The 23633-nt window shown below is 39.8% G+C and overlaps 1 protein-coding gene across 2 annotated transcripts; it reads right to left on the reverse strand.

Moving 5' to 3' along the window:
• Positions 1–8565: 8565 nt before the first annotated feature.
• On the reverse strand, positions 8566–20723 carry pmt (phosphoethanolamine methyltransferase). 2 transcript variants are annotated; one of them, XM_027009628.2, is made up of 12 exons: positions 20540–20723; positions 18959–19136; positions 15792–15947; positions 15451–15587; positions 13879–14036; positions 13293–13487; positions 12565–12654; positions 12335–12424; positions 12050–12172; positions 11639–11770; positions 9664–9780; positions 8566–9021 (listed from the first exon to the last, which is right to left on the reverse strand). In XM_027009628.2, exons 2-12 carry the CDS (start codon positions 19117–19119, stop codon positions 8911–8913), a joined length of 1470 nt encoding a protein of 489 aa, XP_026865429.2. In that variant the 5' UTR covers positions 19120–19136; positions 20540–20723; the 3' UTR covers positions 8566–8910. The 2 variants fall into 2 exon arrangements, with proteins under 2 accessions (XP_026865429.2, XP_026865428.2); XM_027009627.2 differs by lacking the exon at positions 20540–20723 and adding an exon at positions 20151–20296.
• Between the last annotated feature and the right edge of the window lie 2910 nt (positions 20724–23633).

Genomic DNA, 23633 nt, shown 5'->3' on the forward strand with positions numbered 1-23633 from the left:
AATTTTAAATTAAAGCATAAACCAAAAGAGTAAAATAATGCATGATAGTAACTTGTGTGTATTGTGAACATGAATAATAGAGCTGAAACAATTATTCGATATTATTGACAATGTCAACAATAAAAAAATTAGTCCCATATGACATTTTTTTGTATGGTGATGTGTATTTATTTATTTTTTTTCCAGAATGCTGACCAGATTGGCAAAGTATAAATGGAGTTGTTTGTAAAGGTGGAGCAGAAGAGTTTGGATTGTCTCCTTCATCCTTATGGAGTCTTCCTCTTTGGCTCCCTGCTAATGCATTAAAATATAAGTGCTTGAACCTCTGATCCATGTCTGCTTTTAGCTTATTATTTGACACTACCATCTCAGTTCATTCTCTCCAGTCTGTTCATCACCGTTACTGTGGTCTACAAGTCCTTTAATTTCCTTTTATCACTGGTTTTTCATAGTTCTTTAATAAAACCTGTTCTTTCTCAACAGCTTGCGTCTCATTCTCCTGCCTCGCAAAGGCGAGTTAGCTTTCCACAGAAGTGTGATGTACATGCTCAAGCACCTAAAAAGAAAATATCCTGGTGTCGACTTGAAAATTTGAGGTAGTCAAACATGGTCCCCATGATTATGTTCATATCTATGCGTAGCAGAGCAGCTTAGTTTGAAAAATTAGTTGATTTGACAGAATAAGCCAATGGCTATAGGCTAACCTTACTGTTTCCAAATATAATGCCATGGCATTATATTAATTAGCTATCTATCTACATAAAACTAATTAATATCAGGGCAGTGGTTAAGGTACTTGATTAGTCATGAGACTATGGCCAGGTTGCTACTACTGGGCCCCTGAGTAAGACCCTTAACCCTCAGTTGCTCAAGTTGTGTTCAGTCAGAATTGTAAGTTGCTTTGGATAAAAGTGTCAGCAAAATGCTGTAAATGTAAACGTTAGCTTAAAACAGCCATGTGCTGTAAACATATTCTGTGTTGCATTAGCTTCTCTAGCATCATCCTGGTCATACACATTTATTCATAGATAGTCAGTAAAAAGTATAGTAGGCCTATAGTAAAAAGATGGTAGACATTACTCTAGGTTATACAATAAAAGATGTATTTATCACTGAAATATAGAACTAATGTCACTATAGTAACCAGATGCACCATGCCAAGAAAATAATCAAAAAACACAAATCTAAGTGATAAACTACAACTCAAAAGACAAACCAAAAGAAACCAAACAAAAGTTACCATAATAACAATAATGCAATACGTCCATGGCATGTGGGACAAGAAAGCACCCTGGGGGCAAACATCACCCAAAGAGCCTTTCTGGAGGCTGCCGTCTCTCTATGCCAAATTGGAATCTAGCCTGCACATGACAAGAATGACCTACTACAGGAGACACAATAGTGAAAGTGAGTAAAGAGTGTGCGAGACAATAAATGGGAGGACATGTACAATGGAGGTAGAAGTGATTAGTATGACCGAGGGTACCAGGGACATCCCTCAGCTATTTTGCCTAACAACGGCACACTACTATGCACTTGCATACACAATTAGTCAATTTGATTAATAGTAAAAGCATGAGATAGCATACTGGACAGAATACTGGAATTGTCACGGGGAGACACAACCAGGCCTCAGCACGTTTTCAGTAAGGAATACATCAGCCTCTAGCAAAGGCAGAAAGTCAATGCCCTCAATGTAACATTTCTTTTGCCAACCCACAAAGGCACTGTTACCACTGCCTCATCCACCTGCAGAGAAACAGGCAATGATTTGGGAAAAAAAGAGACCTTGATGTGTTGTAGTTTGTAAAGAAATAGGGAGGGGTAAGTTAGTGACAGATACAGAACCCTCAGTGTCTACAAAAAATTGCCCTCCTGGCCTCCTAGGAGCATGGCGACAAAGGTGACATCGCTTTGGGCTGAGACCAGATGTCTTCTTTTTTCCCCATCCATCAAAGCCTTCAGACAAACTAGCTTCTGGTGTATTACCCTCCCCAGCACGTGAGGTGGAGGAAGAGGAGTGTGTGGGGTGTTTCTAAGGTGACTTTGAGGGATACTATGTCCATGTGGTTTGCACTGTTGGCAGGGAGAATGATCTGGGTTCTTACTCTGACCTTGAGATTTCATATGATTCTTGTTAGACTTGGCAACTAGCATTGCAGCTGTGATGGGAGCCTTTTTTTGTTGTTGTTGTTGACAGTCTTTTATCAGAAATTGGGTATTTTCACTGGAACTTAGGCACAAATGTTAGTGTGGGCCGAAGGGGCACAAATCTGTAAAATCCCAGTCACAACCTGAAGGGACATATCCTGGGTTCTGGTAAGCATCCGAATTCGGTCTTAGTATTTGCTATTTGGGCTATTAAATGTAAGGGGTAGTAATCCTTGAACTATGGCCTGTTTATCTCTCCATCCTCACATCCTTCATAACCATCTAATTTGATTCTTCCACCTCAAAAGAATGAGACAAACTCCAGCACGTAAGGACAGCAGGACAGCAGAGAGGATTCTTGGACGCAGTCTGCCAATGCTTCAGGACATCTGCAACAGCAGGGTGATGAAGCCTGCTGCTAATATAACAGCTGACCCCTCTCATCACCTAATCCAGCCACGTCCCTCTAGTAGAAGACTAAGGTCCATCAAGCAGACATACTAACAGCTTTTTCCCCAGAGTTGTAGGGCTCATCAACCACAGTGGGCATTTTGTACACTGTAAACTAACCAACTCCACTTACTGGACTACAGTAACTTCTCTGTAACTTATGCTTATTTGCACAACTGTAATATTTTTGCAAATGTACATATCATTCTGTAATACTTTGTATATAATGCATTTATTAATATGTCTACTTTGACCTGCATATGTATAGAAATCCATATATGCATGTCATTCATACATCTTCTAGCTCCCCTCCAGGGCTCTTTGCTACTCTTATTATTTGTTCTTTACTCTATTTATTGTATTCATATTTTCTTCTAGTTAAATTCCTACTACTAAAGCACTTTTCACTTTAGCAGAAGTAAAATTCATGTAAAATTCACAGAGGATGTAGAAAGCAAGATTACTCTGTGTAGCGGTTAAATTAATTAATTAAATTTAATGAAGTAATAAATTGTCAGTCATGATTAATAAGATGAATTGGGGCACCACCCTGATTAATATGGAAAATGTATTAATTTTAATTAACTTATTACTGATATCGAACTTCTCATCTACCAAAAATTTGATTACTCTCTCTCTCTCTCTCTCTCTCTCTCTCTCTCTCTCTCTCTCTATATATATATATATATATATATATATATATATATATATATATATATATAGATAGATAGATAGATAGATAGATAGATAGATAGATAGATAGATAGATAGATAGATAGATTAAACAGAGATAGGAAAACATGCATAAAAATCATTGACTAAGTTTAGACTAATGACCAAAGGTACTGAGTTCACTAGAATCACTATAGTAAACAAATGTACTATACCACATTTAACCCAAATGATTCGAGGTGGATCACAATAGCTAACTAGGCTAATAAGAGAAAGAAAAAAATGAAAGTAACCTGTGAGAATGACCAACTAAGTTATAACTACGAATATATTTAATAACCAAGGCATTTTTCTCAAGTTAACAAAGATAGGAAAACATACATAAAATCATTGATTACAATTCTACTAATGACCAAAGGTATTGAGTCTTCTAAAATTGCTATAGTATAGCAAATGTAACAAACAACATAATCAAAACAATTTAACACAAGCTAGATTCGTGGTGGACTAAAGTGGCTACCCAATAAGAGAAAGATAAGAATGGAAAGAAATCCTAAGCAGCCTGCGAGAATGATTAACCAGGCAGTCTACTTATCAACCAAACAGAGACCAACAAAGGAAACATATTAAAACCAAACAAGACTCATGGTGAGAGAGTATGACTAAAGGTATAACAGGAGGAGGAGTAGAAGGAGAAATTGTTGACACAGCCTGAACAAAGCCTAATTATAGGATTGAGGAGGCTACAATGCAGATGGGAAGAAAGAATTAACTGATCCAATTTTGATGTGTAAACAGTAGCATTATTATTGATACTAGCTGGTAACGTAAAAAGGGAAATGCCTGTCCTTACAGCTCATCGGGTTAGACTATGTCAAACCGTCTGGGTGGCGCTGTGAGAGAGGCTGTCCTCCGTTGCATTGCTGGCTCGACTCTGCATGAGCTATGATGACAATGAATTGACCAGGGTTCTTGATCCATGGGATTTGATTTTCGGAGCTGGCTCGGTGAAAGAGGCCTAGGCCTTTTCAGGCAGGCCTTTCAGAAGCAGCAATTTTGGGAATCGGTGGTTATGCGCCTCATCCTTACTTTTGATGATCCTGGAATGATTCGTTGCTGGCCATATGATGAAACTAAGCTGTGATAAGTGAATTCCAATGAACACACAAATTTATCACAGCCAGCAAAAAATAAATAAATGAACAAAATAAGGTAGCATGAAATTTGAGTCTGTTTTAACTGCTTAGCCAGAGGCTATTGACTTAGCCTCAAAAGAAAAGTTTGAGTCTTGACTTCTTCTCACTTAAATTCTGTGGAAGGTGTCTGGTACATGCTGGGGACATGCCTTGGTTTATTCAATTTGTTTTCATGATTCTAGGCATTGAAGTAAGATTCACCATGAATCAATTAAACAAATGGAAATAACCACTTTTTAAAAACTAATTTGGACCTCATGATACTAGAATGAAAATTATAAGCAAAGTTTCAAAATTGTTTATCTAATTGCTGCACCCATTCTAGAGTTTGATGCTTAGTTTACAAACCATTCTAAGACCATGTGGTAGACATTTGTAGTAATTGTATGATTTTCATTGTTTAATTTATTCATGGTGGATCTTACTAGAATGTCCTACAGGAATTCTTTTCCACTATCGTGAAAACAAGGCTACGGAATATGCATAAACTAAGGCATGCCCTGTCCCTAACATATACCTGGAAAGTTTGATCCCCATACACTACTCAATCTGAATACAAAGTGTGAAGCAGAGAAGAACCCAGAAAAGGACAAAGACAACCAACCCCTCTGCCCCCGCCACCTTACTAAGCGGTTAGAAGTTTTCAACTCCGTGATACCCTATTTTGTTCCTTATATTTGTTTTTTTTTGTTGTTGGTTCTGCTTAATTTCTTATATTTTAGTTCACGTTTGCTCATCACAGCTGATATCAAGCAAGCTTGTCTTGCTGTGTTGATTATGACTGAAGTTTCATTGTATGGCTGGCAAAAATCCATTCCAGAATTGCTATCAAAAACAAGTGCAAGACACCTGGCCACTGATACCCAAAACTCCTACTTCTGCAAGGCCTACCTGGAAGAGCCTAGGACTCTATAACCGAGCCAGCTCAGAAAATCATAGAAGCCTAGTCATGTCATTGTTATTGGCCTACATCGCTTGTGCAGGGTCAAGTCATTCTCTCTCAGGGCCATCCAGGCAGTTTGAGGGAAGACAGACACACTATCTAAGGGCCATCCAGGCAGTTTCATGAAAGACGGACACTTTCTTTCAGGCCATCCAGACAGTTTGAGGGGAAGATGGACACCCTCTCTCAGTGCCATCCAGGCAGTGCCATCCTCGTAGCCTGGGCATAACTTTGGACAACCAGTTGTCCTTCTCAACTCATGTTTCAAATCTGATCCTGTCTTGCAGATTTCTCCTTTGTAACACAAAGGATTTGGCCCTTTCTCTCACAGGAAGCTGCTCTGCTACTTGTGCAGTCTCTTGTATTCTCAAAGCTAGACTACTGCAACTCGCTACTTTGTGGTCTTCCTCTAAGAGCCATCAGACCTCTACACATCACTCCACTGCTACACTCCATTCCACTCCTTCATTGGCTTCCAGCAGCTGCCCGCATCAGATTTAAAACCTTGATGCTTCCCTACAAAGCCAAAACTGGACCAGCCCCTCCATACATGATGTCAATGGTCAAAGCCCGATCCATACCTCGAGTACTCCGAGCCTCAAGTATGGCTTGGCCTGTTTCAATACCATGTTTCAAGTATCATGGAAGACAAGCATCAAGACTATTCTCTGTCCTGGCTCCTAGATGGTGGAACAAACTTCCGCTTGCTGTCCGGACAGCAGAGTCCCTTGCAGTCTTCAAACGCAGACTGAAGACCAATCTATTTGTGGATTATTTAAATGACCACTGACCCTGCTCCTGTGTTGACTAAATAAAACTCTAGTACTTATTGTAGGGTTTTGTTTATTGCACTGGTGTTGACTGCTCCTATGTTGACTAACTATAGTACTTATTTTTTATTGCACTAATTGTTGTCTGAGACAGAGCTTATATGTATTTTGCACTTCTAGGCATCAGCACTGATCCCTGTATTTCAAGAGTATTCTAGTTCATTGGTATCTTGGACTCTAATCGACTGTACTGGCTAGAATGTATTCTATGAGTAAATGACAAAGCACTTTTGTAAGTCGCTCTGGATATTGCTGTAAATGTAAAACGAACCCTCACTTTCAGTGCAACCCAAGCTATTTGACATGGTCAAGCCCAATGAGTTATAAGAACAGGCATTTCCCTTTTTACATTACCAGCTGTAACACTACTGTTATATATATCTCTCTCAAAATTAGATCTGTAGCTCCTCCCCTCTGCAATGCAGCCTTCTCAGTTCTATAATTAGCTCTCCCACTGCATCGCAAGTTTCCGCTTCTCTTGTGTGTCTTCCTCTTATACATTTAGTCACAAATCTAGCTTGTGTTATTTCGTTTTGGCTACATTGTTTGCAGAGGTGGGTAGTAAAGCAATAGTTTACTCCGTTAAATTTACTCTAGTAACTTTTTGAACAAAACGTACTTTGAGTTGTTTTAAAAGAGGGTACTTTGTTTCTCACGTACATTTGCGAAGTCAAAATTGTACTTTTATTCCGTTACATTCAATGTTACTCCCCTTACATTTAAAAGTATTTTATTACACAAACCACCAAGTGTAGGAGGTTTAGTAAAATCACTAAAGATGATCAGAGTGCCACGGCTTTGTTTAAGACAACTGAACAGCAGACCGACATATTGGAACAGGCACATTTTACGGCCTGGGACTAAAATTACATTTAGGAAAAGTGGCTCGCAATATATAATGTTCTCACATATGTGAGTGAAATCGGTTCTCAATGCTCTGTCGTTATTAATATGGAAGAAAGGTCTGGTCCGATATCAATGAAAAAAATGGCTAGCTAGCCAGCTACGTAGCTAACACAGCAGCTGAACTGAACTCGTAGCGTGCAGGAATTCACGGCATATATTGAGGCATATTTAAGGTTAAACAGGCTTCAGGGTTATAAAAAAGTTATTGAGTTTATAACTTGATAGGTCTTTCGACAACTTGCAGGCGCATTTGTTAGGCAATGTAGGACATTCGCCGGATGGTCTGACTGATGCATCGCCTAATTGCAATGCAAATATAACGAAAAGCAAAATGTCTGGAAATTTACCTTGAGCAAGAGCTCGGAATATTCCTAAAAACTACTATTCACAAAGTGATCACCAAATCCAGTGTGATGCTTGTGACTTATAATATATACGCAATATTTAGCCAATATGAAAAACCATGTATGTAAACACATGACCTAAGAACTGTAACGGGGGAGGAGTGATATGCGAACACACTTGCGAAGTGCCTGCGCCTTGGAACAAAATTAAACGGAGGAAGCCATAATGTGAACAACAAACAGGATAGAATACATGAATAATAAGTTTAATAACAGAAACAGACAGGTCAACAAGGTGAGTACGGGAACTGGAAAAGGGCGTACACTTAGGGAAGACTAACGGAGAATAACAATGATAAATATAACTAGAAATAAAGGGGAATACACAGAACTGGGTTACTTATTGCTGACCAACAAAAACACAGACAGTACAACAGCGAACAGCAGAGAACTAAACAAGGAAAGCAACATAGACAGCGATGGTAACTAACAGGGTACGAGGGGAGAGATTAAACGTGAATATACTAAACACATGCGAGCGAAGCGCTAGGACAAACGAGAGCCTACCAGAAACACAATGACCGACAAACAAGAGACTCGGAAACAAGGTTTAAATAGAACAAGAACTAGCCACAACCTCGGAACAGACGGTGACAAAGGGGAGGAGACACGGAACCATCGAAACTGACGAAAACCCGGACGTGACTAGGTTGCTATGGAAACGGGGATCGCTCTGGTCTGCGGGTGTGACAAGAACTAAGACCCAGAGCAAAGAAAAACAGCCGTTTATAAAGTATTTTTGCACGCTGAATTCCAATATGTTTTCAGGCCTAGGAACATAAAAGAACAAAGTCGTCAAGAAGGATGGAGAATATTTTCACCAAGACAATAATCAAAATTTATAGACACCCAAAATTAGTTTGAACTATAACTGATGACCAGCGCCTCCACCAAATGTGCAGAATCTGTATCTCTCTTTCTCTCTCTCTCTCTCTCTCTCTCTCTCTCTCTCTCTCTCTCTCTCTCTCTCTCTCTCTCTCTCTCTCACACACACACACACACACAGATAGACATTGATAATCACGTTTTATTTTATTTCTTATTCTACACTTGCCACTCATCAGCCAAAACTGTCATATTCTCAAATATTACATATTCATTTTCTAAATTCACAAGCTTAATACTTTTAAGGCTTCATACTTCTGCATACCACTGTATTTTTTCCCAAAATAACCAAGCATTCAAAACAGAACATCATCTCAAAACGATAATTTTCTTTTTCTCTTCCAATTTATAGAATGCTACAGTAAAAATGCAAAATTAGCTTTATTCAACTATTGACATTTGAACTAAAATCTTCAGCAGACTGGGTAGCGTCACCCTCCCACCCAATGGCGTCTCTCTTCCGCTTTTTTCTCTCAGGACCTGGTTGCATAGAAGAGTCCCCAGCGCTGGTCTCCAGCCTCACATCTCTGAAGCTTTTCTGTCCAGCCATTTACAACGGCTTCATAATCCTCCCGGGAAAACTCCTGTTGTCATACAGTTCAAAGCCACATGCATCACGTTTATGGTGTATTTGTAGACTGTCATATATTTTAATGCATGAGTGTTAATTATTTGGAGGCTCAAGAAGTGATGAGTTCAAAGATATGCATCAGAATAAACTTTTGTGCCACACCTCTTAAAATGTTACATACGTAAGGGTTGGTGCCAGGCCAAGGCCCTCTCCAGCCACCAGAGGGAGGCCTTGAGCCAGGCACGCCACAAATCAGGCTTAACACCCAACAGCTGCCATTTCTTCCCGTGGTGTCCTTTGTTCTCCCTTTTTCCATGCTCTGCATGGTGTTTAGTTTTTTCCTTTTGTTTCAATTGATCCAAGACCTAACTGTGCTGCACATGGACCCACTCTTGTTAGAGGGTGGTTGCTAACCCAGTAGGCTGTTCATTACCTAGCTGACCTGGATTTGAGCCCACCTTACACCATAGGTGTTTTTGTATGTGTGTTGGTTTGTGTATATTTCAGGACAGAAGTGTCCTGGTTAGGAAAACCAGGAAACTTTATTTCATCAAATTTTCACGTGCTACATGTTTCATTTAAAAAAAAAAAAGAAAATGATATAGTATAAATAGTTAATTATATATATACAAGCTGTGACCATGTTTTCATTCACCTGTATAAATTCATCCTTAATCCTCTCTGCCCTCTTCAGCTCATCTTTTATCACTTCAATGAACTGGGCAGTTCTGTCTTCAGCTCTCACATCACTGAACCCTGCCTCTTCCAAGACCTGAACACACACACAACACGCACAAAGATATAAACACAAACAGACACAAACAATTATGTATGTGAAGAATATTATTGTGACAACTGACATGTTAGGTTAGGGCTGCACAATAGAGACAAATGACTATAAATGCGACTATATTTCTACAACTTGCCATTGATTTTTTTTTTTTTTTTTTTTTTTATAATTTATTAACCATTGCTTACTGACAAATATCCTACAATTTATTAACCATTGTTCAATTTTGACCAAAATTAGATGTTGGATCATGTGAATGTAAACTGCCACAGAAAACCAATCTAAGATCAGGATATTCACAGTGCACCATTCTAAATTTTTTTTATATTTGTGAGATGCCTCATTTGCATATCACAGCCTTCTGTTGTAATGTGGACATGAGGAGGACGCAAATGCTGAGAAGATCGAGATTTATTAAGGGTAAATCCAGAATCAGAGTTGATAAAATGGTCCAGGGTCAAATTACCCACATGAACAGTACCGGGAAACATTGTAAACAAAAAAATCAAAGCAAAAACACATGATAAAAGTATGGGGAGAAGGAAAACAGGCTACAGTGTGGAACACAAACTACAAGAACGCAGGCAGTGTAAACAACGACAGCCTAGAACACAACTGAGGCGTGTGGACTAACAATGAGACAAGACCAGGGAAACACAGGGTGTACATCCACAGGGTCATGAGGGACAGCAAGATGGCAACGAGAAGCAGGTGAAACTAATGATACGGTGAAAACCAAAACAAGCACCAAACAGGAACGGAGAAAATGAAACGAGAACGTGAGCCGGGGAAGACATGGAAACAGATCACTAGGAGGGGCCAACCGTGACATCGGTGATATTATAATTGCAAAGGGTAATATTGCCAAAACAACAAATAGTAAACTACGTAACCCTAGGTTAGGTTTTCTGCTATCTCATAAAAGGGTTATATACACACAAAATATAAAATATTAACAATTAAACAACATTTAGACAAAAGATAAAAAGGGCAATATTTAGACAGCACTTGCACTGTCAGTTTACACTTTGGACCATGTGAATCATTATTCCAGTCATTTCCACCTGCTTATGCTGTTTTTTAAGTTGTGGTCTGAACCACATTAATCATGTCACTGTCTAAATATAACCATCGTAAAATAACATATAGCAAAACAAACAAAACAAAAAAATCATTTTGATATGTTTGCTTGGTTCCACTGGTAGTCATGAACCCTTAGAAGTATTACATGGGGCAAGATGGTTTGTCATGTTTGTAAGGGTGCATCAAGAATCCCACCACTCCATAAAGAACACTTCTTAAAAGTGTATGCTGTGCTGTGGCTCGAGTATGTACAGGGTGCCACTCTACATTTAAGTTTAGGTCTTCCTCACCATCCTAAAGCCAGTAGCAGGCAGATAGGGAAAGCTATAATGCAGAAACCCTAACCACAGAGTCCCAGACATATTCTCTGACATAGCATGTAAGCATAACTGTCCTTTATAGACCTTCATTTCATACAATAATATATCACTAACCATAAGAAATAAACGTTTTCCACCTCAAATCTCACAAGATATACAGTAACTACTTTGAATAAGACTGCTGACCTAGGTAAACTTTCCTTTCCCATGCAATAAATAATATTTATTAGAGTAAGAAGAGCAACACCTACAGTACTGTACAGATGAGTATTTTTGACCCATGTGTGTTCACTGTAGTATAAGGGTTTATACCTACTGTACTGGTTAGGATGTATTCTATGAGTAAATGACGAAGCACTTTTGTAAGTCACTCTGGATAAGAGCATCTGCAAAATGCCGCAAATATAGATGTAGAGTACCCAGTGGGTGTGGCTCACCTTGCCATAATTCTGTGGTGTATACAGGATGTAGCCTCTCTGGTTAACGTAGTCCTGGAAAGACGGAGTCCAAGGCTTTTGTCCACAGCAGTAATCACTGATTAGGACCTTACCACCTGGCTTCAACCATGTCTACACACACACACACACACACACACACACACACACACACACACACACACACACACACACATTATTTCACACCAATTATAGTACCAGAGTGAAACAGAAAACATGATTTTAAGATTAAATATAGCATTAGCCCTTTTTTAAAGTTAACCAGGAGAGGGCAGTGCTTTCCACTTTTTTTTTTCTTTTTTTTTTTTTGAAATCCAGCACTAACTACTGTACCTCTGAGGTTTGTTTAACTTGACACTACTTCAACAATGGCACATAAACACACAAACTCACATGAAACTTTCTGAAGAGCTCAAGCTTGTCACTGATGTGTAGAATAGTGTCTCTGCTGTATACTACGTCAAAGGACTTCTGTGGAAAATTTCTCTTAGTAGCGTCCGACACCTCGAACTGCACCTGAAGTGGAGTGAATGTTCTAGTTGCAGAAATCCCTCCGAGACACAAGCATAAATATGCTCCTTCAAGCTATTTTGTGTCGTGTCATCTCAGAGATGACAGTACTCTTTGCGCACCCTTTGTGATTGTTTTGTGAGCAATAAGCTAAACCATTTCACTCACCAGCGGGGCATTCTCCTGCACTGCCCTCTCCATGGCAATCTGCACCATGTTTGCTGAAAGGTCCATTCCCAAAACCTCCACCCCAAAGTTCTATTGAATAAATAATAATATGGAATAAAGGGAAGTAGAGATATTAAGGTGATCGGCACAGCAATTTTTTTCCCATTGTCTCGAACAGAATTCCGATAACTGATATCTGACGAAAGCTGGTCAGGGTGCCCATGACTCACCTTGGCCATGTAGAAATCCCCCCCCCCTATTCCACAGCCCACGTCAAGAACCTTTTGACCTGGCCTCAGATTCAGCAGGTCAACAAACTCCTGAAGAGTTAAAGAAAAGTCACTTAGCCGTAAAGAATCACAAGCAAAAACACAATTAAAACATAATCAATAAAGCTAAGGTATATTTAGACTATACTCAGGTATTCTAACTGGTATCTTGTCTTTGAAGAAGGTGATTTACTTTGTACGTTCATGGGGACTTGTAGTATCTTATTTATTTAATTCAATTTCTGCACTCTCACAAAGTGTTGTGTGTGATACACAGAATATGCTGCGATAGGTGTCTAACAATTCCCCTTCAAACAAAACTGTATGTGAATTAGCATTGTTCATAATAACACCATGGAAATCTGTACATCCCCAAAATGTTGTGTTAGAATTAGCATTAGAAATTTAGTAGTATCAGTATACTTTGTATTTTGACCGAAACATTTCAGTCACTTAACCATTGTACTTTTAAACACATTAATGCAAATGCATATGTATAGAATATGTCTCCACTTGAAAACTTGGAGGTATTGTTTTTGTAATTCTGTGATAGTTAGGAGGTAGTTCTGCCCCCACATGCAAAGATTAGAATCCTTAGAAATCCTTTCAAAATATGGAGCTAGAAAACAAAAGCGCATCTAACTCTGCCTTTTCCTCAAGCTTTTGACCTCTTTGACCCCGGGGCTGACCTTGGTGGTGCTGGGTCCGCCAGTGCTGACATAGCCGGAGCCGAACATCTTCTCATAGCGCAAGATGCCCTTGCGAGAGTACTGCTGGTTGTCCAGGAACTGCTGGAAGGTGCTGAAGCCACCCTGGCTTTGCTGGACCACGTCCCGACGAGCCTTCTGCATCAGCCAGCACACCTGGTTCTGGTTCTTCTTCATCTGGATGAGGGAAAGAGAAAAAAGAGAAAAAGAAAGAGATACCTTGAGATGGAGAAAGGGAGAAACACATACTCATTTATACCTCCGTTTTAATATTGCTATTCCCTTAATCACTGTTGGCTTGTCCTTAAAAAAAGGTATTTATCCTAATGTGCCAGCAGCAATATAGAGAAAGAATACGATTTAGTTAATAGTTTTAAATAAATCAACTTTTTAACCTCCACTTTCCCACTTTGTCTGCATTATAAAGCCACTACATGCATGATAATCATCTTCAGTGATATTCTTAAATATAGAACACAAACTCTAACTGGAAACATTCATGACTGGGGCTTTTCACGTGATATCTACATGATATCCCAATTAACATAGAAACATGCTGAATCGTTACCTTGATGTAGGTGTGCACATTTCTGCTGAGGATGGTGTCAAAGCCGTAGATGTGAATGCCCTGTTCTCCAGACTCCTCCCATGTCACAGATGTCATCAGGTGGTTATAATGAGCAGGTGTACGGTAGTGGGTGGGGTTAAAATCTCTCTTACAATCTCCTGCAAAAGACAAAATACAGTGATTTAGAAACTTTTTAAGAGACCAAACGTAGCACATCTACAAGCTTGACATACTGGTATATGACCTTAGCTGTAGATTTTTGGAACCAGTGCTTAACTTGTCTAAATCAGTACATAGCATCTTTATTAAACAGAATTTACACAGCCCCCCAAAAATCCCACCGAAAACTATAGTTATACACAGATGCTGCTGTATGATGTATGCTGTGGACTATTTGATGTTTTGAAATGCGATTCAGGCATACTCTCATTATTGCATACTCCATAACATCCCCAAATAAGAAATATGTAAAAGATTATTAGTTTTCATGCAGCTGTTCTAGAAAGTTATTAGGTTACCTTAAATCCTATCTGAAAATTTGTAATTTTGTACCGTAAATGTAAATGTAAAATATAAATGTAAATGTAAATGTAATTTCTGCAGAACCACTGCAAACCTAAGGGTCATAATACTGATGAAGGCACATTCTGCACATCTATCTTTGGCACAATTTAATCTCTCAGGGCCTGCTCATGGTCCCACTGGTCACTTTGTACGGCCTGCTGCGTGATGTGCGAGTTTGTCTCTGTTTGTGTGAGTTCTGCCCATGTTCGCACACCTGCACAGGCTTCTTTGTCTAATGTCTGCATGTATTTAAACTGTTGCAGGAGAGTGCAGAGTTGTCGGCTTTTGTTCATGCTAATGTTTGGCTATGTTTATGTTCGACTATGTATTCATGTCACGGTAGTATCGCACACTATGTTTGTAACCTGTTGTCCGTGTTCACCTACCTGGTTATTTGTGAGTGCTGATATGTTCGTCCTTCGTGTGTGTATAATAAATGTCAGTTTACGTCGAGAGCCTGTGTGTCTCACTTCTCACCCTGCAGCACTCGGGCCATTACAAACCACCGATAAAATTACTGAAACCAAGCTTTATCTGTTTTAATATATTCTCCTTGCAAATAATGGTTAAGACTTACTTTAAAATTTTACCTGACTTTGATGACAGAGTGCTAATTGTTAATGGTTGTCCAGGTCTATTCACATTATAACATGCACCAAAACACTGATGAAGATTATCAGTTGTATTGTTGGGTACAAAATCTATTGCTTTTCATGTTTTGTGCATTTTCCCTGTTCTAACTCACCTGAATTTTTGATACTTGTTTCATGTTTTTAATCACGTATGTATTTTCTTTTTATGGCATCCTTAAACTATAGCTTTATGTACTAAAATTAAAATCGCTTCCATGGATAAAAGTGCTTTTCTCTTGTCAACATCATCTTCTAATTGCCAAAAAGGTAGTTTAGATGAAAGGCTTTAATTCTAATATGGCTCTAATTAAAGAACATGGCTTTTTCAGGGCTGGAACTGGAACTTAATCCACTGGTACAGGTCATTCAGATTAACCTGATTGGTGGAAGCAGGACTCTCTGAAGAAGAGGTAACCTCCTGGGCGGAGCCAAGACAGCATCTTCTTTTCCAATGAGATCAGTTCTTCTTCACTCAGATACATCAGAAGCCAGTTAGAGAAGATCAAGTCAAAACTAAGGGAAGGAAACCAAGCATTAATTTTCCCCCAGCTATCTCTGCATTAGGTTTTGGTGTAGAATAATTTTATTCATTTATTTAATCTTTCAAAGCAGTAATATTAATTGCATATTTAGAGGCAAATATCTTAAACACTGACATAATAAGTATGCGGACATATTGTAAAACTGTTAAAGCTGCATCCACAGCTCTCTACCCACCTGCTTTTTGCCAGCTCTAGTTGTGTGACATCAGCTTGAATGAACTTTGCATTGCCAAGGTGACTGTTGTCTTTTCTGTTCTTTTCCACAAAGTTCTCCATAAAGTCTACAGCTGTCACATGATTCACTTTGCCAATGAGGTGACTTGTGTAGCGCCTGAAAAGGTCAAAGGCCGGGTGTGATAATGGGACAGTGAATAATGGGGAATGGGAAACGTTAGCGGTAATGCTACTCACTGTTATCGTAATTATACATGTTTCAGTAAACATGCATAAATTATTTAGAGATGCATTTATTTTAGTTTGTTTGTTTTTTTGTTCTCTCTAGACATTAAATAGCATACTCACAAATAAGGCTATTTTTGATAAAGACTTACATTTCTGCAGGTTTGCTACCTATTGTTACACTATGAGCGAGGCTTGAATGGGAAACTCAAAAATGTTTTTTTTTTTTGCAAATGCAAGGAAGAAAGAGAAAAGGGGTTTCTTTGTTACAGACAGAACATCGGCTCGGCAACCATCTCTATGGAGGCCAGGAATGTTCCACGTGAAGCACTGAACTCGGGCACCTGTGGGGTTTAAATAGGAATAAGGCTAAAAGGCTAAATGTGTGTGTATGGGGGTGTGTAATGAATCAATAAACAGGTGACTTGGACCAGGAACGTGGCTGTGTCTTGTGACTGTTGGGTGTGGGCTTGCTGGATACAGACTGGGAAATGACACCCCCCTGATGGCCCTGCCAGGGCCAGGGTGTGGGGCAGCTCAGGTAATGAGGAGTGGGCCTAGATGGATGGGCATAGTGGAAGGCACTGATGAATTCTGAGTCTAGGATCCAGCTTGCCGGTACCCAGCTCCATTCTTTGGGCACATTACCCTCCCATTCCACCAAATATTGCATCCTCCCACAGCAGCAACCTGCAGCTGCCTGCATCCTTATGCCATGTGTTAATAAGGTGCTAATAACTGACCTCAGGCAGACTGGACTCACACTTCTCCAGTTTACAGTACAGGTTATTCTGCAGGAGAGTCAGGTACCCAGCAAGAGACATGTTGGTCCACAAAAGGGGAATAGATGTCATCGTGATAAACAATGATGCATCGACCTGGGTATTCAGGAGGACTTCATTAATAAATCGTTAATAAATGCCCGAAAGATGGAAGGTGCCATGGAAAAGCCATAAGGGAGAACCAGGTACTCATAATTGCCAGAAGAAGAGCTAAAAGCAGTCTTTAACTTTTCACCTTCCTTATCCACGATGAGGTTGAAGGCATTGTGTAGACCTAACTTGGTGTAAAATTATGTGCCCTGAAGTTGTTCATGGGCTGTGGGGACAAGATGCAATGGATGAAGATATTTCAGCAGGAGGGTGCTTAGATTTATGTAATCTTTTCATTATGAAGATGCACTGGTTCAACCTGGGCTGCTGGACTCCGCACTGGTGGGATCGATGTCCGTGGGGGTGAGAGAGGACAGAGGGACAAGAGATGGTTGTAAAATGTGGCACGGACAACCACCTAGTCCAGGGTCCGTGCCTCCTCATACCCCGCTTTGGATGATGAAGACAGCGTAGTCATTAGTAGTCCTGCTGCAGTGGCAAGTTGGTCATTACCAGCACGATGCCCAAGGTTTTAGCCTTCCCTGTGAGCCTGCTGATGACAAATGTTATAGTACTTTGGCATGCTCTGGCATTTGTGGCTGTTAGTCGAAGATCAACTCGCACTGTTCCAGGAACCCCTCTCATCCCTCAGGATTCCCATCATACACTTCCGGGGTGGCGATGCGATATGCAGAAACAACAGAGGAAGAAGAGAGGACAACTGGTCCACCAGCCGTAGCCAGAGGGCTCGCAAAGATAGCCTCAGCACAGCTGCCTAACCTGTCCAGGATGGCTCATAAGTCAGCTAGCTCAAGTCCTTGGTCCACCAGTACCTGCTGCTGGTGACTGATAATAGCTCCTACCCAGCTGACAGCCTTGGAGACTGATGCTGGACTTGCTGCACTCCCTTGATCCAGCTTTGCATTCTGTGACACTGTGCAGGGGCAAGAGATGAACTCAAAAAAGGTTTTATTTGCAAAAGCAAATAACAGACACAGAACGGATGCAGAAAATAGGCTCTGCAACAGCCTCTATGGAGGCTAGGGACATTCAATGCAAAGAAATGAAATCGGGCACCTGTGGGGATTAAACAGGAGAAAGGATAAGGTGAAGGTGTGTGTAAGGATGAGTAAGAGGTAACTGGGACCAAGGAAGTGGATATGTGTTGTAATGGGTCTAGCAGGGCTGGCTGGATACTGGCTGGGGCGTAACTACTACAGATGTTCTTTCTTGAACAACTTTAACTCTATTACAATGGTTGCATTACAAAACCCAGACCTGATTGCTTCACCTTTCACCCATAAATGCAGAGTGCCAAAAGATGTTAATATACTACTATTTTGTTACTGTTACTATCAGTAAATATAAACAAACAGATTACCTATTTGAGTGTTGGCAGAGAGGTGATATAGGCAAAGTCCATGGACTGCCCAAAAAATGTGACGTATGTTATCAAATATTAAACATTATTGAATTTATCACCATCATCCTAAAATAAAATAATATGGTGGGTGGCTGGCTATGGCAATTGATAAGCAACCACAAAATAAAAAAATTAAAGGTACAGCGTATTGATATATTTATTTATCTTATACATAATTAATACACAAGTCACTAGGCAGCACCTTGAAGAAAGAAGCATGGGGTTATTTTTACATCACTGCAGTGTTTCCATACTCACAACCATTCCACTCAAAGTGATTTTGGAAGTGACTCTTTACAGGGATCTGAGAACAGTTTTTCTAGTGTTTCCGTCTATAATTTGGATACGGGAGGATGATTCAAGGTCAGTGTGAAAGAGCAGCTCTGATATCCACTGTCCTAAAATAGGACTTCGTACGAGCCCATGCTGACACCTTCAGTCCTCACTCACGGTTTCACACAGACAAATACGAAGCGCAGATTATTATGCACAAACACCCACAATAAAAGTATGGCCAGTGTTTTATTGATCTGATGAGCAATGTTCATGCTACTTTGGCTGCTGCAGCAGGACAATGGAGTTCAGGTCCACCCACTTGGGTCTGAGTTACAGGTCCTTCGGTACCGGTCTGGTTAGAAGGTCACTTACCCAATGCCGGCTCCCAGCTCCAGGACGTCCAGGCCGTCCAAGCTGGGCAGCAGCTCCAGTATCTCGGGGAGCTCGTATTGCGTGAGCTGCTGGGCATTGGAGTCCAGCATCATCTCCTCGACTGTTGCACTCTGGGAATGCTCCTTCCAGAACTCTGTCATGTTGGTGCGCTCCGTACCTGCAGAACAGATCCGTGATCAGAGCATGCCAGGAAACAGAACGGAAAGGGCAGAGCTAAATTAAGATGACTGAAAATTCGAGCCTTCATACAGTTTATCGTCTTTTTAAACAATGGACTTAATAAATCGTTATGCTGAAAATAAATGACTTAATTTATTGAAAAGTCAGTTGCAGTAAAAATCTACCACATCTCTGGTACAAATGAAAAAAGATATGTGACAGTAAATTAGTGTCTGCTACAATTGAATTTCCCCTTCATTAGAATAATATAAAACACAAATCTGAATATTAACAAACTGAAAGAGTCATTTTGCAGTTTATACTGGTGTTGTTACAAATCCTGCAAGATGTCTATTAATTCAAAAGTCATTTCTTTAGAATATTAGGCAAACTCATTTATTTTCCAAATGATGCATAGAGCTACTTTTCACAGCTATCAGTAATTACCATGGTTAAACAAAAAACAATGACAATATTTTACAATAGAATGTCACACATGATATATTTAAGTTTAATTGGACAAATTTCAGATGCAACCTTAACGCACACTCCAATGTGGCAATGTTAAAATTCCTTTGTCCCTGATATAGCCTATAATACAATAAATACCCTTCTTCAGGGCTCTCAAATATTTGGCAAATAACATTCTCACACAAGAACACAAGTAATATGATTACATCAGTGTTTAAAAACTACACTGGCATGTCAATAAATCATAATCCCATATGCTGTAATACACTTAAATTAAATTTTCAGATTTCAGGTGCAAACTTAAACCAACACACTGCAGTATGGCAGCAGTAAAATTCATTTGCTGTCATTCTGCTGGATAAAATTTACTGCTTAAATATCGGTTGTTGAAGTCGTGATGAATCATGGTAAGCGCTGAAAATAAAACCTGTCAATCAAAATGTTGTATCTCCCAGCTAGAAATCATGCTTAAATTCTATACAAAACGCCTCCAAAACTATTATATCCGAACTTATCTTCTCGTTTTGAATTTCACTCCTACCTTTGTCCATAATTAGTGATGGAAAAGTTCAAAACTACTATAAAATGTCAAATCAATCAATCAATGTTATAGACGTCAGTTACTACACAGAATAGTAAATGGCCTATAATGTCTTTCATATAAAACACATGTAACAACGGGTTTGCTCCTTATACACCCGTTATATTGGAAACAGCCTGCCTGTTTCCCTTTAAATAGACCTGCTATTCTGTTCCATATTAGTGGTGCGGGCTGAAGAGTCTCATCCGGCCATTCGGAAGCTCGGAAAGCGAGGGGAGGGATATATAATAATCTGTATTATTCTGAGGGGAGGGATGCATGAATAATCACGTTAAAGACATGGGAACGTCCCATTTGTCGGATATGGCGTGATCCCGCGTATCTCTTACCTTGTTCTCTGACGCTAGAGTCTTTATGTCAGTGGTATTCAAATCTGGACCTCGAATCCAAATCCGATGGTGTAGGTTGTACTCGCTTTTAGTTGATTAAATGATTAATGTAACTCTCAAGTAAGAGAATAGTGGAAAATCGGTCGGACCTGGAGGACTGGGATTTGAACACCGCTGCTTTGGTTGAAGCTCAGAACGACGCGTATAGGCGTGCGTTAAAGTCGTTTTGCTGACGACCACAATCTGATTGGTGCTAACCGATAAAGGAGCAGGAACCGAGAATTTATATTTTCTGAAAAAAAAAAAAAAATAGTAGTGAAGTAGTCACCACTTTCGTAATGATGGCTAATAACGGATTATTGTTATCTTTTATATATATATATAAAAGATGCGTTTAAAGGAAGTCAATATTTTGATGTTTATTTCCGCATATTGGCCTCTGACGCATCGTCACCTTTTGCTACGGCGTGGTATTACGCAATGTTGCCTCATGCCGTGACTGCACTGCTGGGTAGTAGAGCTGGATTCTCAGTTATTTCATTCAGACCATCTCCATCTGTTGTTGAATACTGTATTCTCTCATCTCGAAATAATATCAAAATGGCCACATTTTTTTCTTCTGATAATTATTTTAAAATAATTATAACTATATTTTAAGTCTAAATCATTGGCTTTATAATACCAAGATAACTGATAATATTGTAGTTTAAACCATTTCGCAATTTTGAGAACATGTTTTATTTATTTATTTATTTTCTTCATTGTATTGAGAGCTACATGCACTACTTCATGGTGTATACTGAATAACTAACCTGACATACTTAATTTACCACCAGTGGTTGGGTCTAGCAAGCTTCCATTGAGCATGGCTAATCTTCCTGTGTATTCTTGTAATCATGCTGTACGACTGCCCAGAAATCATGTAAGAATAATGCGCGTCAAAGTAAACCAACCCACAATGAACACGCAACCTCCTTTACAGTCGTCTTGAGTTTGTCAATGTGTAAAGGTCAAGTGCCTGGTCAAACACATTACCCTTGGTGGCGGCATAATGAACAAATCACACCACACTGATAATGTATGCCCTTTAACATCTGACATGGTTTCAGTGCCATATTTCCAAAGTCCAGTGTTATGCTAACCTTCCCAACAGTTAAGAGCAATGGTACAATACAGTGCTGCAGATCATACTTTACAATCTCTCTCTCTCTCTCTCTCTCTCTCTCTCTCTTTCTCTCTCTCTCTCTCTCTCTCTCTCTCTCTCTCTCTCTCTCTCTCTCTCTCACTCTCTCTCTATCTCTCTCTCATATTGAAATAACTAAATAGTTCTGCAGGATGAATCCAAAGTATACAGGAGAATCCTATACAGGAGAATAGTGCTACCTATACTGTTTGCTTGTTGCTTTTGTGTGTTTTGTCATTCTAGACTTGATGTGTAAGCCTTCATCCATTCAAGGCAAGGTGAGTTAAATGCACAGCTGCCACTCTGTGGCTATTCTGTCAGGGTAGAGGGACAGGTTGGACAGTGGCATCAGTGTGGCAGTATAGAGGGACATGTTGGATAGTGGCATCAGTGTGCCTGCATAGAGAGACAGGTTGATCAGTGACATAAGTGTGCCAGTGTAGAAGGACAGGTTTGAGAGTGGCATCATTGTGCCAGAATGGAGGGGCAGGTTGAACAGTGGCATCAGTGTGCCAGTATAGAGGGACAGGTTGGACAGTGGCATTATTGTGCCAGTATGGAGGGACAAATTGGATTGTGGCATCAGTGTGCCAGTAGAGAGGAACAGATTTGACAGTTCCATCAGTGTGCCAGTGTAAAAGAGTTGCCTGTTTATTACATTTATGGCATTAAATACTGTACAGAATTTAGTATGTTGAATTGTACCAAAACATCATTTTCTTTTTTTCTTTTTAATTTTTTTGCTGGGCAAATGAATTAAGAATTGTAACAGGTTTGTCATAGTTAGTTTGTCATTCCTGTTATTGACACTAGATGACAGCAGATCGTCTGGTTAAACAGTTGCTATCCTCTTTAGTGCTGTACAACCTACTAAAGGGTTCATAAATCTCAGATTTATGTATAATCATAAAAAATGTAGTTTCTAAACTGACTGTGCACTTGATTTTTGATAGTATTTCAATTCCTGCCATTTTTGTGTTCACTATACATAGCGTCTTCTCAAGTTAGATGTCACATCATGGGTTAAAGGTCATAATGGCGTTTGTAGGTGGCATTACATGTATCAAAGTCTGTTTGGACTTTGATGTGAACTTGTAATACCACCTACTTGCTACACTGAACTGCAGAACAAACACCATACATGTATCAAAGTCTGTTTGGACTTTGATTTGAACTTGTAATGCCACCTATTTGCTACACTGAACTGCAGAACAAACGCCATTTTGACCTTTAACCCATGATGTGACATCTAACTTGAGAAGACGCTATGTATTATTTCTTGTCATACTTAATAAGCAATAGCCTATCTACAATAATGATTACATAATGTGCTTTAATATTCAACATGTATCAAATTCAGACCTGTTGCCAGGGCTTGACAAACTGGTAAGAATAGCTGCATGCACAACATCAGTAAAACTGTCTAAAAGTCACACTGCTTAAAAAATAAACATGCGGTATGGAATGTATATCTGTGTACATGGCATTTCATATTAAAATATATTGATATAATAAACGTATTGTAGCATCAACAGAGAAGAGGAACAGAATCTGCTCAGGGACCACCAATGCATGAGGCCACTTTGTGAAGTAATTCAAGGACATGGGAACATAGTGATTCCTGGCATCCCGGTATTTCCCACTGGTGGGAAAGGGTCTCCACGGTAACCCTCTCCATGGGTGTGCTGGAGAGGGCAGATTTAAGTGGAGTGTGTGACTGCTGCAGCGTTCCCGTCTTCACCATACACTGATTGCAAAAGTGCATGTATAGTGCTACACCTGTGCGCCATCCAGTAGAATCCCTGTAGCACATGACCCACCTCACCACCCGACCCCCCATGGCTGTTTGGACTGTACGAGGCATATCAGTGGAGTGGGGTCGGTGTGCCACAGAGGTAAAGGGTGGAAAGG

This window comes from Electrophorus electricus, chromosome 2, assembly GCF_013358815.1.
Source record: "Electrophorus electricus isolate fEleEle1 chromosome 2, fEleEle1.pri, whole genome shotgun sequence".
In the NCBI taxonomy this organism is placed as follows: Eukaryota; Metazoa; Chordata; class Actinopteri; order Gymnotiformes; family Gymnotidae; genus Electrophorus; species Electrophorus electricus.

What these genes read in the sequence shown, in the direction of transcription:
- pmt (XM_027009627.2), bottom strand. An exon ending in TGCAGGAGAATGCCCCGCTG is followed by an intron (nt 12,173 to 12,334) that starts GTGAGTGAAATG and finishes ACTCCACTTCAG; the next exon opens with GTGCAGTTCGAGGTGTCGGA. An exon ending in CACCACAGAATTATGGCAAG is followed by an intron (nt 9,781 to 11,638) that starts GTGAGCCACACC and finishes GTGTGTGTTCAG; the next exon opens with GTCTTGGAAGAGGCAGGGTT.